The 19,233-nt window shown below is 35.2% G+C and overlaps 1 protein-coding gene across 2 annotated transcripts in view; it reads right to left on the reverse strand.

Annotated features, from left to right (window-relative positions):
- Positions 1–247: 247 nt before the first annotated feature.
- Positions 248–19,233, reverse strand: part of Trpc6 (transient receptor potential cation channel subfamily C member 6) — a 119,679-nt gene continuing 100,693 nt past the window's right edge. Inside the window, exons 8-13 of one of the 2 annotated variants that reach the window (XM_027930703.2) lie at positions 18,179–18,374; positions 17,321–17,524; positions 15,651–15,725; positions 3,543–3,626; positions 1,933–2,008; positions 248–1,479 (exon numbers count right to left, since the gene is read on the reverse strand). In XM_027930703.2, coding sequence (XP_027786504.1) covers positions 1,328–1,479; positions 1,933–2,008; positions 3,543–3,626; positions 15,651–15,725; positions 17,321–17,524; positions 18,179–18,374 — 787 coding nt within the window. In that variant the 3' untranslated portion in view covers positions 248–1,327. The remainder of the gene's footprint in view (positions 1,480–1,932; positions 2,009–3,542; positions 3,627–15,650; positions 15,726–17,320; positions 17,525–18,178; positions 18,375–19,233) is intronic. The other variant, XM_071616644.1, reaches the window with a different exon arrangement.

A 19,233-nucleotide genomic window follows, 5' to 3' on the forward strand; every position in this document is an offset into this window, starting at 1 on the left:
ACTTTTGATTAAATTAAGCTGAAGTTGGAGATAAAACAGCTTTTCTGTGATTTTTTTTTTTTTTTTTAATGAAGCTGAAGATTTACTTTAGAAGCTTCTCCTTACTGAATTTTAAGTACATTTCTGGTTAATGACCAGAATCATCTGAATGTTGATCCTCATTGTATAAACAAATGAAACTTGATTTCCCTTTTTTGTCTATGATATCACCTCACATCATCAGTAAATAATAACAACCACCTCTTGGTGAAAGCACACAAAAGCAAATTGCTGTTTTATATATTTGAGGAAAACAGTAGAACATATTGGGAATAACAAAAAAGTATTGCAAATTCCCACATCACTTTTTTCCCTTTTACATTCAGTGGCTAAATGTAATTTCATCTGTTAATGCCCTCAGAAATGGCACAAAATTGTGCTATAATTGAATCAAATAAATGCATCATTTGTGACTTTTATATTTCTCCAGCAAAAGGTCCATATTTGGACAGTAATTTTTCAGTCACAATACAAAAATCATAATATAAAGAGCTCTTGAGTGTTTACATCAACTACAAAAAAAATAGGGCAAGCATTTTATGTATGTGTATACATACTTTCATGTGCACACATACAGTCAAAACACACACACACACACACACACACACACACACACATACACACACACATGTTTCCAGGGTTCAGAAAAGGAAATACCTTTTCATTATTAAGGGTAATGTTTTCAAATAGATTAATCAGAAAATATGACATAGATGTAAGCCCATTTTGCACATAGTATTGGTCATATTTGTTGGGGGTAATGTGAGGCCAATGATGACTGAATAGCATTCTTTAAATGGCCATAGATTATTTCCCCCCATATTTCTGGGCTGGGAGTCACCAGCAGGGGATCCACCAAACAGGAAGGAAAATGCCTGAACTTACCTTTGGAGGAAAAACTACACAAAAAATTATGTGGATCTGTCCCCTGCCATCTGAGATCCATTCCCAGCCAAGCACTACATGGTAATTACATCATCTCAATAGTTACACCCAAGAAAACCGTTTATAAAGCAAACTCCAAGCAACAGGGCAACATTTCCATCATCTCTACAATCGTGGTCTCAGTGATACAATTAATAACAAAAAATATTAGATATTTTGAGGGTTTTTTTGAATATTGAACTATTTGGTAGGTTTCAGATGATAGGATGGTCCAAGATAGCATTTTTTAAAGGATTTTTTCTTTTTTTTTTTTTTTTTACCATTGGCACTTAAAAAAATAAATCAGAAAATAATATGGCTTCAAGTGGACAAATAAATACAAATTTTTGAGGAAGTCTTGGCATTATCTATTGCTTTCCTCTTGATTTGGCTCCAAGGATAATTTTTCCCCAAGTTTTCTAATAAGTTCTGCTAGGTCTTCCATATTCTGAGATTTTTCTTCAAGGAGTTCATAACGGAGACTTGAGATGTCCTGCTTAATTTCCTTCAGTTCCCCTGAAATGTGAGTGGTAAGAAGTTAACTGTAAATATGTAACACAGGAAAACCAGTGATTCAATGCTGGGACAGGATAAAGCCAGTCACAATTTTACACACATCTTCATTTTGAATCTTTTCAAAAGAAGTCATTTCCTAATGGAGCACCAGGTTTCTACTATCTCAGATAAGTCCTCCCAGGGCAAGTTCAAAGGAAATGGTGAATGTTGCAAGGTAGGAGAAGCAGTCCCCTTCACCTGTCCCAACCATTTCCTCCAAGCCTCCACAACAATAGCTTTGTGTCTAGCAAGTGACTTCTGCAGAAAAACAGTCTGCTTCCCATGACATCATGAAGCTGATGATGGTAAGATCTGTTCTACTTTTCCCACTGGGGTGCAGTCTTCCCACACCCTCCTTTCCCAGTTTCCCACCAGCTCTGCATCAGGAGCTGTCTGTCCCTGTGTTCAACTCACCTTCATTGACTTCATCGCTCTCTTTATCGATCTGGGCTTGCAGTACATATCTTTTAATGAGCCTCTTCATTATTTTCTAGACAGAGAAAGGAGAAATCTATCTCATTATTAAGTTCATGACCAATCTTTCATTTGGAATGTATTTCCAAAGTTTACTCCCCTCAGTAAGCATTTTGGAAGTAAATATCAATGATTTATGTGTCAGGGAACACATAATATCTCCAAATTTTGTTTTTCTTTTGGAAATAATTTTCACAGCACCTGAAATAATGACTGAAAAGTTAATTCTTGAGAAAAATGAGTTTGAAATAAGCATCTAGTTCTTTATTTACATTGTTATATTTTATTTGAAAAGTATTGGAGCCAGACTTAGCCTTTCTGTTTGGCAGGTTAAAGACCACAGTATTGCAATGTGCAAAGGGGGAATTAAGCAAATGTCCAGTTGTTTATGTCCCCACCCTACTCCACAAAGACTTGTAGCGAGGGTTGATTTTATATTTGTTTTTAATGAGGAATAGCAAATTTCAATGTGATAAAGTTTTTCCAGTTTTGGTTTGTATCATACAGATATTGCTTTTATTGTTTACTTTGTATGAAAATCAGGAGTCTCAGAATGTTTGCAGAAAGTTCTGTAGGGATATATGGCTAAACCAAATCTTATCACCTAAGTCCCACATTAAATAATGGAAAATAAACTCTGTGTTCAAGAACTATTCTAAGCTGGGCACGGTGGCATATGCCTATAATCCCAGCAACTTGAGAGGCTGAGGCAGGAAGAATCGTCAGTTTGAAAACAGCAACTTAGTGAAGCCCTCCCTCAGCACCTAAGCCACTTATTAAGACCATGTCTTAAAATCAAGACCAAAAAGGGCTGGGGATGTATCTCAGTAGTAAAAGACCTCTTGGTTCAATTTCCAATACCAAAAAAAAAAAAAAAAAAAAAAAAAACAAACAAAAAAACTTATTCTAAAAATGTAATAGGCTATGTCGATGAGTATGTTTATATCAGTACCTTTATTAATAATAGGAAAAGGTTTTTACATGCCAAAAAATAGAGAATTATTTTAATAAATCAAAATCTATTTATAGCAAGTATATATATGTATATATATATTAATAGGAATATGTTTCATAGAGTGCAAAACATAGGCTACAAAACTGTTACTCATTTTGTAAGTGCTGTTAACTTGTTTATAAAATATTTCACATAATATTGAATATTAACTATATAAAAATTGTACATGTGCACACACACATATAACTTCATGTGGAGTATTTGCCACAAATAAGCAGTCTTAATTTCTTAGAGGTGAGATTTGAGGTAAATTTTCTTTTTTTTTTTTTTTAAGATTAGCCTTTTGCAATGAACACAAATGTTCTAAGTTATATGACTCTAATTTTTTTTTCTATTTTGTTTACTTTTGTATTTAGCACTTAGAAAGTACCCGGAACATGGTATATATTCAATAAATATTTGTTGAATTAATTTATCATTTTAATATTGAGAAAAAATCCTCATGATAAAATATTATTTTATCTAACAAATTAAATAATTTGAGAATCTAAATATTAGAAATAACTAGCCTTATTTTTAAAAAATTCATGCTTACCTGATATTGTCTGGGAGGATTATTGAAACTATTTAAATGGAAATCCTCAGAGCTCCTTATACTTGATTGTTTGTTGTGCCCAAGCTGTAATTAGAATAAAAATGTAATTTTTAATTTAATTTTTATATTAAATAATGTGTGAGATTGTCTATTATATACATAAACTAATACATAGTCTCATGTATGTGAATAAACTCCTCCATAGGAATTTAACCAGAGACCTGTGCCTAACAGAAGAAAAAGTAGACCTAAATCTTCATCATGTCGGATTAAGCCCAACTTTCTTAATAAGACTCCTATAGTGCAAGAATTAAAATCAAGAATCAATAAATTGGGTGGATTCAAACTGAAAAGCTTCTTCACAACAACAAAAAAAAAAGAAAGAAAGAAAGAAAGAAAAACAAATTACCCAATCAGTAAATGGGCCAAGGAACTGAAGAGACACTTCTTAGAGGATGATATACAATCAATAAACAAATATATGAAAAAATGTTCAACATCTCTAGCAATTAGAGAAATGCAATAAGATTTCATTTCAGTTCAGTTAGAATGGCAGCTATTAAGAATACAAACAACAATAAGTATTAGCGAGGATGTGGGGGAAAAGGCACACTCATACATTGCTGGTAGGACTGCAAATTGGTGCAACCAATATGGAAAGCAGTATGGAGATTCCTTGGAAATGGAATGGAACCGCTATTTGACCCAGCTATCCCACTCCTCGGTTTATACCCAAAGGACTTAAAAACAGCATACTACAGGGATATCTCCACAATGGAATATTACTCAGCAATAAAAGCGAATAAACTCATGGCGTTTGCAGGTGAATGGATGGAGTTGGAGAATATAATACTAAGTGAAGTAATCCAATCCCAAAAAATCAAGGGCTGAATGTCCTCTCTGATAAGTAGATGCTGATCCATAATGGGTTTGGGGGTAGGGAGCATAGGAAGAATGGAGAAACTTTAGCCAGGGCAAAGGGGAGGGAAAGGAAGAGAGTGGGCATGGGGATAGGAAAGTTGGTGGAATGAGATGGACATCATTACCCTAAGTAATGTGTGAAGGCACGAATAGTGTGACTCTGCATTGTGAACAATCAGAGACATGAAAAATTGTGTTCTATGTGTACTACGAATTGAAATGCATTCTGCTATCATGTATAACAAATTAAAATAAATAAATAAATTTAAAATAAAAAAACCCTCATCCATATGTGTATTTTCATTTTATCTTGCTTAATATTCAGTCTTCTAATACAAATAGTGGCACTTTGAATATGACCAGTCCCTCAATGGCTATTAGAGGTTGCCTGAGGAGCCTGTTAGACTTGGTGGCTGTGCATCATGTTTTCCAAGATTCATGCTATGACTTTTCCATAGGTACAATTATGGTAGAGGAAGAGGCAAACACATTGGAGAAACAATGGTGCTGATCTCAAGTGTCCACTGACAAGAGCCCAACAGTCAACGGACTAACTACAACAACCACATCTGGTGTAGGGTCTGATGAAGATCCTGAAGAAGCAGCAAAGTAAGACTATGTTGTGGGACAGAATTGAGAGGCCAAGAAAGCACTAACTAATTCATTTGAATTTGGAAATTTGTATGGTACACAATTTTTAACATAACATTCTATTATGACTTTACTTTTTTTCTTTTTAGGATAATTAATATATATATATATATATATATATATATATATATATATATAATTTTTTTGTCTTTGGTTGCTTCAAACTCCTCTCTTCTTTGGCCAGGTGCTGTGTCCCATCCGTGTAACCCCAGCTACTGGGGAAGCTGAGGCAGGAGGATAAAGAGTTCAAAGTCAGCCTCAGCAAAAACAAGGTACTAAGCAACTCAGTGAGACCCTGTCTCTAAATAAAAAAAAAAAAAAAATAGGGCTGGGGATATGGCTCAGTGGTTGAGTGCCCCTGAGTTCAATTCCTAGTACCAAAAAACCAAAAACAAACAAAATACTCCTCTCTTTTGACCTTCATAAATTTTTAATATTTATTTTATTTGTTCTTTCTAGTTATACATGAAAGTACAGTTCATTTTGATATGTTTATACAAGCATGGAGTATGTCTTATTCTAATTAGGATCCCAGTCTAATAGATGTACAATAGAGATTCACTGTGGTGTATTCTTATATGAATATAGGAAAGTCAGGTTAGATTCATTCTACTGTCTTTCCTATTCCTATCCCCACTCCCTTCCCTTCATTTCCTTTTGTCTAATCCACTGAACTTTTATCCTTCCTCCCTATCCACATATCAGAGAGAACATTTGACCTTTGATTCACAAAATACTAAAGAAATATGTAATAAACATGATAACATACGATATTAGCATGTTAAAAAGATGATAAAAAAACTAACGTATTTTCTGTAGGGAAATGGGTTTTACAACTGAAGAAGAAAACCTCAGCAAAACAGCAGCACCAAATCTCCATGGTTGGGGTAGAAGTTGTCTTCTGAGAAAGAGAGACTCTAAGAATATGTTCAAAAATGCACGATTTGTACTTCCCAATATTTTATTAGCTACAAGTAAGTTTCCATAAGACTCAAGTAAAATTCTCACTTTAACTTCAATACTTTGTTGCTTTAGGTAGCCGCATGCCAAATTAAAATAACTGCACACACATTCACCCATTGAACAAGTATGCATTGAGAATCCTTTATACATACAATGTAATGCTGGGCTCTGGATATTCAAAGCAGAATATAAATAATATAGTCCAGCTGAGTTAAAAAATCATAGGTAATATATGTAAAGACTGATTAAAATCATAGAAATAACACATAAATTTGAAAACAATTATTTACAGAGCATCCATTTTCAGGTAAATTTTTCGTTAATCTCCTCTAAAAATGTCAGCAAACTTTCCATATATTTTTACGTATATTGATTTTTAAAATCAATAGGATAATATTAAACAATTTATCAAATTAACCAAAAAGATGCAATGCGGGGGGATTTCAAAAAGAGCACTTGATGGGACCATAAATGTCTTCAGTTACAATCTCGTTCTGCCAGAAGCTAGTTGTAGAGCATCAGGCTATATGCTTAACTTACTGTAATCCCTTCTGATAATGATGGGAGTGGTTCCCTACAAATTTACAAATTCATGAAAAGCCTGGAAACTTTAATAACATTTTTAACATTTTATAATAATAAATCTGGCTTTCAAACTATGATTTATTCCTTAAGAACTTCATTAAATATAAGGACCAAGTTCAAGCTCACATTCACCACAACCCTCCCTCCCTCTGCCCCCCGTTAGGATACAGTATGAAGGGTGAAGACAGGTTCATAATCAGGGCAACAACACCCAGAAAGAGAATATGGGTGGGCTATGGCATGATTTTCTATCCATTGATAAACTCACAACCTCATAACCACTATTAATTTATTTGGTGACTCCTTTCTTGAGAGGGCAATTACACATTGATAAGGTGTTAGTGGAAATAGAAAAATTTTAAATGTGCTTCTCTGGGAAATTTCAGAAGGAAAATCTGTGGTTCTTAATATCCACACCTCTCAATCCTTCTCACTTAAGCAGTTCTATGACACACCAGACCTGTGGAGATGCTCTTATTTCAAACCTAGCATTTTATGAATAACATATGTCTTCACTTCTCACTGAAGGTCGATTTTTTTAAACTTTTTTAGTTGTCTATGGACCTTTATTTTATTTATTTATATGCTGTGCAGAGAATCAAACAAACCCCAGTGCCAGGCAAGCACTCTACCACTGAGCCACAACCCCAGCCCCAATTCTTGAAACACTTTTCCTGGCCTAGCTGACTTGCTCTGACTTATTGTTTGTATTTTATTTATTTATTTTTTTTTAGATTAAAGCAGAAGCTCCTCAGAGAAGCTTTCCCGGCCCATCCCATTAAAAATAGATCTTAAAAGCAAGCTAGGCCTTTTGTTTACTTCATAACACATGTCAATACTGACAGTCCTTCTCCTCAGTGGTTTGGGAACATGGTTATTGTCTACATTCTCCCAGGAAGGAGGTGCTTCATTTTGTTCATTCCAGGGTCCCTAGTGCCTGTACTGGCATGTGGCAAGTGCAAAAAATTGTTCATTAATTAGATGAATGAAAGAAAAGTGCTTTTTGGTCACTAATGGGCTTCACTTGTTTTCTGGACATTTTGCTCTACCAAACTTGTACAGTCTGGGTTCATGAACCAGTTGATTCCTATTCAACTACATAGTAAAGACACATTTGAAACATAGGGAATTGGTTTTAAGGCATGAGGCAAATGCTTACAAACTTGAACAGGTTGGGTAGCACAGAAGAGATAGCAATGCCAAGAAAGGCAGAAAATGGTAGTTTGCTCATTTGAGAACATATACGATTTTCTAGAGTGTGGATATGAAAGTATCAACGTCTAAACCTCCAGTGTGTTCACACAGTTTCAGCAGCACACTCTGCTCCCCCCTGCACACCTTTAGTGGGGATAGGCTTAGTTTCTCAATCCTGATGCTATTGCCATGCTGGGCTGGGAAATTCTTTGGTGGGAGGGATATTCAATGTACTGTAGAATGCTTAGCAGCAACCCTGCTTCTAACCGCCAGATGCCAATAGCAGCTCCCTTCCCATTCTTTGGTAACCCAAAATGTGTCCACATCAAATCAAAATCACCCAACAGAGAACCACTAATTTAGTTAATGATTTATGACTAAACAGCTACAACTCCATTTTGATCATTTTTTTTTTTTTGGTGACTAATTCTGCTTTAAATCTGAAATATCAAGTTGTACATGGAAATACAACATATGTCTTTTCAGCAAAAATTCCTAGTCAGCTTCTAATATATCACAGAAATTCAATAAATCTTTACTAAAAAAATGAATAGTACAGAGAAATAGTACATAAAACTTAATATGCAAAGAGGCATTGTAACCACTTGGTGGCAGAAAATCCCAATATATAATTATTCCCATGTCCAGCTACTAAAATAGTTTAAAATCTGAAAAGTAAGGTCTGTAACACTTTGGTACTTCTGTAAATACAAGGAAATTTAACTTGCAATATGAGTAGCGTTTAAACGTAGAGATTTAGTTATTTATAGATTGTGCCAGTATTTATCATGCCACAGGGTAGGGAGTGAAGAGTCCTTTTGATTGGAAGCAATAAAGACTCTTTGTGAACTTTGTCCTACTATGTGTACCTATGGTCTCTCCAATTATGAATGAAGTATTGAAAATTCCACTTTTTTACACTTCTTACCACATTGTCTGTGTTCTTTATTCTTTTACTTTTTCATTTCCTAATTTTGAGTTTGATATCAGCATTTCTCATCTTTTAGGTTCATTGTAGGACCAGTGAGAAACACTAAATAAACTTTTTGTTATTCTTTAGGAGGAACAAGTATGCTTCCATCTTTGGAATTCTTTACATTGCTAGAGGTAGACACGGTTCTGGAAATGTCCAGTTTATCGTAAGTATTAAATGGCCTGAAGCCTGAAACAAAACAGTGAACAGAAAAGGTGTAGGCCCAATACTCGGGTAGCAGGGAGCGCAGGCGTGGAATGGAGCAGGGCTGCACTGAGCTTGCGTCTTGCTTTGCAACCAAGTAGATGTGGATTTGAATTTTGACTGCCACTTGGCTGATGTGGGATTTTGAACAGGTCATTCCTCTCACAGTTTCCTCAGGTATAGAATAGTGAAAATAATCTCACCTATCTCCTAGCTAACATGAGGATAAAGTGATAAGGTATATAGAATGTGTAAGATACTGTAGTGGGAATTCTACCATTGTCAATAACTGCTAGATTAGCACTATGGTCGCCTAAATTCTTATTAAAATACACATTTCCATGATCTCCTGCCAGATTTCAACTCAATAGATCTGGGAAAAGGTACTAGGAATATGAAAATAGAAAATCACATGAAGAAGTGGCCCTAGCCAAGTGGACACAGTTGGAACCACTCTTTTCTGTGATTGTTTCATCAGATGATTTCAAAAAAATGTCTCTGCCTAAGCAGTAGCTAAAATCCACAGTTCCTGGACAAATAACCAACAGAAAAATTCTCACTCAATACAGTGCAGAACAGACCAACTCAAGAGGGCATAAAAACCTGCTTGCTCTATAACAAACAATTTGAGAGCAATCTGTTCTGAAGCTGAAACAGCAGTTATTCATGAAGTTATTCAGTATTTTCAGGTTTACATGTGATACAGTATGTGGCAGACATCAACTTTTATTTACATTCTCCTTCAGACTGTGTATCTGAAAAGCTAATGCTAGCAACCACCAAAGCCAGTGGCCATTAGATTTGAGGATGTCATGGGAGATAATGAAAGGCCTGCCTACCGTGTTTCCAAAAATATTTTTATATGGCTCTTCTTACCAATTTCTGTGGTGTACCTGGAGCCAATGTGAAGGCAGCATTTGTGCAGCTAACTTAACACTTTAACCTTCAAGTGGTCAGAGGGAAGATCTGAGTGAAACAGAAACTAACTGTGCCATTCCAGATGTCAACTTTATGAAAAAGAACAAGTAAAAGCCACATGAACTGGGTAATAAAGAATAAACCATGAGAGTTTTTCTTAGTGCTTGTTAGGGCCAAACACATTCCAGTGGGAACCTATCTCAGTAACACTGGATAAAAATGTTTTGAAATATAAATGATTCCCTTAAAAATATTTTTCTTCCGAATACAGTTAATGTACCAAGTATAACCAGGCTATGTGCCTCAAATTTTGTTGATCACAAACTCATATGGCAAGGGGGAATAAATACTTGTGTTGATTTGAGCCTCAAGGAATCAAATGCCAAAATAGAGGGAGAAGTGTGAAGTGTATTCAGAATAACACCCTGAAAGACAAGAGAGAGAGCAGAAGGTAGAGAATGCCTCTGGCTGTGAGGGCCTGCTCACCCGTGAAAGAGGGAGAGGTCAGAAGATTGCCTGAGAAAGTCACCAGCTCCAGGGGAGCTCCAGTATAAAGATGGCCAGAGAGGAAAGAAGCACCCAGGGCCTGAAGAGCTTAGTCCCACAGGTCCCCAGCTACAGCCTGTCAGCCAGCCACACTTATCTGTGCAGACTCTTTCCATGGCTGCCACAATATAACACTACACAATGTCATGCTAAAAAGACATTAGAATCAGAGAAAACATTCGGCCAAAAATGAAGGAACTTTGATGGGGCAAAGGGGAGAGGGCATGGGAGCAGGAAAGATGGTGAAGAGATAGACATCATTACCCAAGGTATATGTGTGACTGCACATATGGTGTGATGCTACATTGTGCACAACCAGAGAAATGAAAAGTTGTGCTGCAATTGTGTACAATAAATCAAAATGCATTCTGCTGTCTTATATACCTAATTAAAATGAATTAATGAATTAATAAAAAAAGACATTGGAATTAATATTTTACTTCAAATTCCACAAAACTGGGCCAGATACTACAGGCTTAGTAAAGTTCCTAGAGTTTGTTTTAATCTGAGGTTAAATTATGTGCTCTTGGAAAGTTTAGAGTCATCCATATCTCATTGAAAATATATAATACACATTGGCAGATGAAAAACAAATTTTTATATTTCTGCATTTTTATAGAAACTATGAAGAAAATAAAAATTATTTGATTGGTAGATACTATAGTTTCTATCATAAAGAAGACATTTTGAGGGGTTGTGGCTCAGTGGTAGGGTGCTCACCTAGCATGCATGAGGCACAGGGTTCAATCCTCAGCACCACATAAATAAAAATAAAGATATTGTGTCTAATTAAAATGAAAACATAAAAAAAGGCATTTTGATTCTCTTCATCCTATTTGTCCAGTGATTTGTTATCATACATCCCTTATCCTTTGGCATGTGTATTTCTTACTTGAAAACTATAATATGCAAGTTACACTAATCCGATTTTGCAAAATTTGGATTGAGTTATTCATAACCAAATGACAAAGGAGCCACTTCTCTATAATAGGAATTTGTAGTGTTTATAATTTATAAAATACCAATTTCATTATCCTAACAATCTTTTGTGGTGGACTCTACAACTTGATCACCCCTGTTTTATAGATGGGAATGCTGAGGTTCACAAAAGTTAAATAGATTGCTGAAGGTGCACAGAGGAGAAAGATCCCAATCTTCTAAGTACTTAGCTCAATGTTCTTACTGTTTCAATTACTAAAAATTAAGTTTTGATAGGAAAGAAAAACAGTGAATAGAAAATATTCACCAAACTCACTGAATTTCATATGCTCACGTGAATTCATTGTCTGTAACGTAACATTGAGTGAACACTGAGATACCCTTTGAAAAATTATGGAATGTCATTGTTCAATCAAAGCCTTAGTATATTATAAAAGGAAGATAGTAGAAAGGGAAAGAGATATTTCCCTGGATTATGCAATTAAGAGTCAGTTTCTGCACTGTGAATTCACTTAATGCCACTGAATTATATTGCTAAAATGGTAGATTTTATGCAAAGAATATTTTTCTACATTTAAAGTAATTTTTTAAAATCAGGTGTTTATATACACCAATCCCAAATTATCCAAGCTATCAAAGATATTTTGGCTTTATTGAGGGACTGTTATTCTTGATACTAGTACCTCAAAGTCTCTTATTTGTAAGAAAACATAGTGGACCATATTGTCAATGAAAAGATTTTATAGGTGTAAGTAGGATTAAATATAGCTAGCAAAAATTAAATTATACCACATAATTGTAAATTGAATTATATATTCCACAAAATTTTAAGCTTTCTAAAACTATTATTAATGATATGTTAACAACCATACATTTTTCACAAGTAATTGGGACCAGCAGTATGTCACCAGGAATATTGGATTCAATTCTAAATATATCCACTAACTAGGGAAGCCTTTGAAAAATTATTATGTCATTTTACCTTGATCCATTTTCTTATGTAATAAGCACAGACAACTCAAATAAACAACAGGAATTATTAAAGTATTCTATGAAATTATAATATATTTTTTGTTGAAAACTTTTTTTGGAGACAAGCTATTTACATTCTTTTGATAACATTTTCCCCTTCATCCTTATGTCCACTCATCTGTCCTATCCACTCATGTATTCCTTCTTCCCACAGATACTCGTGAGTCCCAATAATATGAGGACATGGAGGATCAGAGCTGAACTGAGACGTGGGCTGTGTTCTCCAGGAATCCACACCCTCACCAGTTAGTCTGCCTCTTCTTCCTCTGGGCACTGGTTAGCATGCCATGAGCAATAAGATTTCACCTATTTCAATAGGGAAGAGGAATGGGAGGAAAAAAACTGATATGTAAGTAGCAAAATATACTTTGACCATGTGCTTTGGTGGGTATTTTATTTCATTTACTTTAGTTTTTGAGACTGTAGTAACTACAAGTAAAGAAACTCAGGCCTAAGAAGGCCACACAATTTGCTTAAGTCCCTAACTAAAAAGTGGTGGGAAAATCAAGGTAATTTGTGTGTGTGTGTGTGTGTGTGTACATGGGCATGTTACTGCCAAGCATACACAACAAATGCTAATTTTGTTGCCATTTTTCAATTAATGTATGCTGGCTTCCAAATTTATTCTGACATTATGAGTCACCATTATCATTACAGTTTCCTCCATTCACTAATTCAATTATTTCAGATCATTTTTTACAGATACATCCATTTACTTTTTTAACTGGACTCCTTTCATTTTCTGTTTGTGTTCTTTCTCTAAGACTTTTAGGACTAGTCTTATCCCTCTGTAATTGCATCACTATAAAACTGTGGTTGTATGTGTTCCTTCTGCTCTCTAGTAATAAGAAATTTAATAGCTATTATGTACCTACTATGTGCCAGATATTGTTGTAAGAACTTTACATGTATGTACTAATTTAATATTCTGAACCACCCTTGGATGTTAGCACAATTACCGCCTATATTCTACAAATAAGTCAAGAGCCTTAGTGAAGCAACTTTCTATGTACATCAGACACAGACATGTATTACAATGATAGAAATTGCTTATAAAATATTTGAACCTAATTGTCTGTGTTTTTTCAAGTTTTCTATTCATGATACCTATCAGCATAAGACCAGGGGTAGCAAGCTTTTAATATAAAAAGCCAGATAATAAATATTTTGCACTCTGTGATTCACATTCAGTCTGTCACATATCCTTCTTTCTTCTCCTGCTCCACAAAATTCTAAAATATAAAAACCAACACACACACACACACACACACACACACACACACACACACAGAGCCTTTATTTTATGTCACCAAACAAAACAGGCAGAAAACCAAATAAGGCCTGAAGCCAAGGTTTGCAGACTCCCTAGCTACCCTCCTAACCACTATACTTCTCTGAAGTGAAATTGACTGTGAAGCTCTATTGTATGCATTACTTTTTACTTCATAAGTTTTCCTTACTTCTACCATTTTAAAATGGAATCCAGATTCACCTGGTAACCTAAAGGCAACACAAACAAAACTTCTCTGAATAGCAAGATTCTGCCAATTTTCTAAAACCCTGAATGCCACCTGTCTTGGAAGACCAGAGGTTATTTTCATCTTGCCTTCTAGCTGTTTTACCCTCAGCCCAAACTGCCGCATGGTGTGGCAGAGCCTCAGATGCAGCAGGCCTGGTGAAATTCCTGCATGAGTCTCATACTCCACATTCACACATCCCACCACAGCCTGCCTGGGATACTATTCTTTAGAAATCCTTCACAGTATACTCCTTATTTTTACCAGGGCTTATGACCCAGGGTTTCCTTTTCCCTAAAATTCCCCTTTGGGTTCTGATAGGAAATGGAGAATGGACAATATACCTTGGCTGGGATGGTTAATAAAGGAAGTCAGGAGGTTGGAGATAGGCCCTAAGTTTCCTATTTTGTTGGTGTAGGTAAAATATCCACTTAAAATAAATAAACAAAATGACCTTCCTCCTTGGCATTTGTGTTCCATGCAACACAATCCTGGCCAGTGAAAACTCCTAATGGACACTCCTGGGAAGAGCTTCTGGAGGTGGCAGCAGATTTGCTAGCATGCCTCACTTTTCCTTTGCCCTAACTCCTTTGTGCCTCAACAGTGGACGTAATGGAAGGAGGAAAAGCTGCCATCTTGTATCTGACTCTGACCAAAAAAATCCAGGAAAATCACAGACACTTGCCCCAACAACAGCCCTACACTGCCTAATTCTGGAGAGTTAAATAAGAGGGTGGAGATCAACTGTCTTATTTGAAACATCATGATTTCGGTTATTATATGCAACTGAACAGAATTCCTACTTAATACACTGCCTTCTCCTAATTCACTTGTTTCCAATATCACTTTAGTATTTATCATCCTCTGCTAGGTGTGCACAACAATAAAGGAAGCAAATATCCTGATCACCACCAAGGATGTGCTTCTTCTATAGTTGATGCATCTTTAGGACACATTGCTCATTACGAATGGTGCTGACCACCATAGCTACAAAATTCCCACAGGGCTTTTTTTGACAGCTTCTTGATTACTGACAAATAAGGAGGAACTGCTGGCTGTGTGTGTTCCTCTTGAGCTGCTGAGTTAAGTTAATCATACCAGGCCTCGGGCTCCTGACAGATTCCTCTCTTAATTTTGCCTTTTCTACATCACTACATCCCTACCCTTTATTCCATCACCCATAAGTAAATATATGCTGAACATATATATTAAGTATATACATAATTCTTTTTGATAATTAGACATAGGCTTATTTCTACCTCTCAATAATAGATTCTTGTGAACATTGTCAAATTCTTTTTTATTTTTACAATGTTTATTAGTGAATTCTAGTTGTACACAATATTGAAGTTCATTTTGACATAATTATACAAGCATGGGCTATAATTCGCTCCAATTCAGTCCCTAATACTTCCACTTTCTCTCCATTTTTCCTTGCCCCTGTTCCCCTTCCTCTACTGGCTTTTTCTATTTGTTTTTAGTTTTTTTAAATTAATGCATTATAGATATACATAAAGGTGAAATTTACTGTGGGGTCAAATTCCTTAATGTATCTGTTACCTATTTCTTTATTTCTTGAAATTGCTTCCGAATGTTGGCCTCTTTTTTCTCTGAAAAGATACACTAATGATATGCATAGCTTCATATTTTCAAATATTATCTTACCTGTTTTTTGTCAAGTGATAATTTTGAAAGGTCTTCATGACTTCCCAAAATTCCAAATTTCTTTTCTTCATTTCTCTTTTAAAGATAGATGGTATATTAAGTACAATCGACAGCTGATTTAATTCTTTAGTCCATATTTTAAAAGCTAACTGGTCTAACTCTTGAAGTTTTAACAAGAAAAACACATTCTCATAGGTCCAAGCACTTGCCCAAAACACTTTGGACAAGTGCTTGGACCTTTCCTGTAGATGCCAAATTCTCTCAGGTAGCACTTCCAATGAGACACACAAACTGTACACTCTTTTGCATTAAATAAAATAAGAAAATTTTCCATACAACTCACTGAATCCGGTAAATCATACGTCTGGAAGAAGAACATTGGTGGAACATTTTTACAAAATTCCTACAATCTAATTACTAAATTTCAAGAGGCCTTTAGAAATCTCAAAGCACGTTTACATATTTATTTGACTTGATTTTCATGATGTAGATGTAATTGTTATTCCTATCTTACAGTTGTGGCAACTAGAACTTAAAGAGCTTGTTACTTGAGAACCCCAGGCAACAACTGCCAAAGGGAACAGCAATTCAAGTATGTTTCCCTTCTATTCAATGATAGAACTGGATCATTGTGAGGGACCTCCATAATCATTTGGTCCAATTGCCCACCAACTTAGGAAGAAGAATCTTGTATAAATTCCTAATATCTGTCATCCAGAATTTATTATCTGCAGTTTTAGAGAGTTGTCTACTTTCTAAGACAGCCCGCTGCGCTGTTGGACAAATCTTATTGTTACAAGTTTGTGCTCACATAAAATTAAAATTGAAGTGTTTGTAACTTTTGCTCATTACCTCTTTTCCTAGTTTTGAAGAGACAAAAAATAAATGTATTTCCTAATAAAAAGTGGGTAGTCTAAAAATATTCTTGTTCCCCTTCAATTTTCCTTTTTCAGAAAAAACTTCCCAGTCCCTCAATTCTCCCTAATATGGCAACATACCTGTCCCCATCCTAGTTCTCCTCTTCTGGGTTTACCTAGTGTCTCCACATCTCTTCTTGGTGCAGTGTCCTGCAACCAGCAGAGATCATTGCACAGGGAAAACCTCTGCCCAGGACCCCCAATGATACACAACACTCTTCATGTGCTGTAAACACATTTGAACATTTTGCAAGCATCCTACCCTCTCTTTTATGTCTTCTTGCAATTGCATCAATTCATGGGATTATTGTTTCAAATCAGTATATTTGGACCTTTCTTTCTAAAGCTATTCAGTGCCAACACTGGTCTAACATGTAGCATGTGAGCAATTGATTTCTGAACAGGTTCCCACCAGTCATAAACAATGGCTGATGCTTACCTGGCTCTGTAAATGGATGGTGAAATAAGGAACTTGTAGCCACCATGCCAAACATGGGGCCCAAAATAACTCTCCCTTTTGGTACCCACTTCAGATAATGTAATATATTATTTGAACAGCATTGTGTAACTTTTCCAAAGTGCTTATGTCAAAACACATAAAGCAAAGAACAGTGTTGCATTTAATACATTAAAGAACTTGTATTGGGGGATGGATGGACATTTCATCACAGACTGACACTTTTTAGAGTGTGGCTCAGTGATTACAATGGTCATAGTATTTAAGAGCATAATGATAAAGATCAACTAAATTACCTTATTCATCTCCGTATCCTCTTGGAAACCTTTTTTATGACCTTGAAACAGCTCAGTAATCCATTTTTTAAACTTCAGTAAGAGATAAAACAGGGACTTTGGACTTGGTACCAGGTTAAAGGGAACAGGAAGTGTTCTTCCCTCTTCAAAGTAAGAAAACCAAAGTTTCGCCCTTGCAAATTTCCACTCCACATCAGCGTCATCCTACACAGATACACATGACTGTTCAGCAGGGAAATGCACACACACACAAAAAAAAATTGTTCTAACACTCTGAAAAATGCTCCAGGATTTTTTCAAAATGTTAATGCTTTACTCACACAGTCTTTTCTAAATATATTTAAAATTTTGTTAGTTTTACCAACTACAGTTCTCAAAACTCACATGTGTTTATAAATAAAAATACTGAAAGATGAAAATATATTTTCCTACACTCTGAAAAACACTGAAAAATGATCTCTCTTATTCTGCAATCGATCACTCATTATTCAGTACACAGACCAAGATTTCTTGAATAAAAACTATCACTACCACTATCACTATCACTCCCAACTTGAGAAAAGATAGGTTTTAAATATCACTCAAAAAAGTTGGGGAATAGTGTTATTCATAAGCAATAGTTTTTGAATATTTTAAAATAAAGACATTTATGCTCCTTATGCCTTACAGTTCCACCACCCCCCTTCTATATTGTGATGAAAAGTACAGAATTAAAATTTTCTGGATTACTGAGTTAAATAAATAAACAGGGAAACAATAAAGAAAGACTAGTAATTCATACTTCATCCCACTGCTTAGCTGGACCCTGGAATAATCAAAATATGAAACACAGACTGTACAGATGTGTAGAGATTATACCTCAATTTCCTGGAATGAACTGTTAATCATTGCAATTAGCATATTTAGCAAAACAATGACCATTGTAACATTATAGACGCCATAAAGAACATAACCGATGTTTTCAATGAATTTGTGATTATAGTTGATGACCACTGATTTCACTTCAGAAAGTCCAAATATAGCCCAGAACAGTGTCTTAAAACTCTCCTCAACTCTGGGGACAAAGAAAACAAAGAAACAAAGTAAGAAAGTATATAAATATAAATATATATATATATATATATATATATATATATAGTAGTAAAATGAATAGTAAAATTGAGTTGATTCAGTAACATTGAACTTCTCTTTTCTGTCAAATGTATAGAATAACATTTATTTATTTATTTATTTATTTATTTATTTATTTATGGTGGTGCTGAGGTTTGAACCTAGGGCTTAATGCATGCAAGGCAAGCACTCTACCAACTGAGCTATATTCCCTAGAATAATATTTAAGATCGTTGCAAGCATTGGTGACAGTGTTCTTAAGAAGCATGTAACTTGATATCTATGGCACAGAATAGGCAACCAATAAGTGCGATAACATAACTTCATAACCAAAGATACTAACATTTAAATAAATGATACCTTTGACAATGAAAATGTTAAGTGTATTGCTTAATAAAAATAATATAACTTGTTAGAGTCTTCTTAGGTCTCTGGCTCATCTGTGCTTCTACTCATATCTAATAAATAAAAAACAATAGAATGCATCTTAAGGAAAAAAATAACAGTGTACACACAGTCAGTGTTACCCAAATCACTGACATGCCTTAGGTAGAAATTCCAATGCTTTAGGCATGACTCATCAGAGCTAAACCCATCTGCTTAACCCAGGTGGTTTCATTTCCCTGAAAAAAATGAACTTTAGAAGAATATGGAAAACAGTAGGTTCTGCTTCAGTTGGTTTTTCACATTGTAACACTGAAGATCTAACATTTGAGTAATCGATTCCAAACAGATTTTATAAAAAACACATGTGCCCATGGTGAACTTTAGTCAAAACTCTGTTATCACTGATAACTTGAACT

The sequence above is a fragment of the Marmota flaviventris genome, chromosome 9, assembly GCF_047511675.1.
Source record: "Marmota flaviventris isolate mMarFla1 chromosome 9, mMarFla1.hap1, whole genome shotgun sequence".
In the NCBI taxonomy this organism is placed as follows: Eukaryota; Metazoa; Chordata; class Mammalia; order Rodentia; family Sciuridae; genus Marmota; species Marmota flaviventris.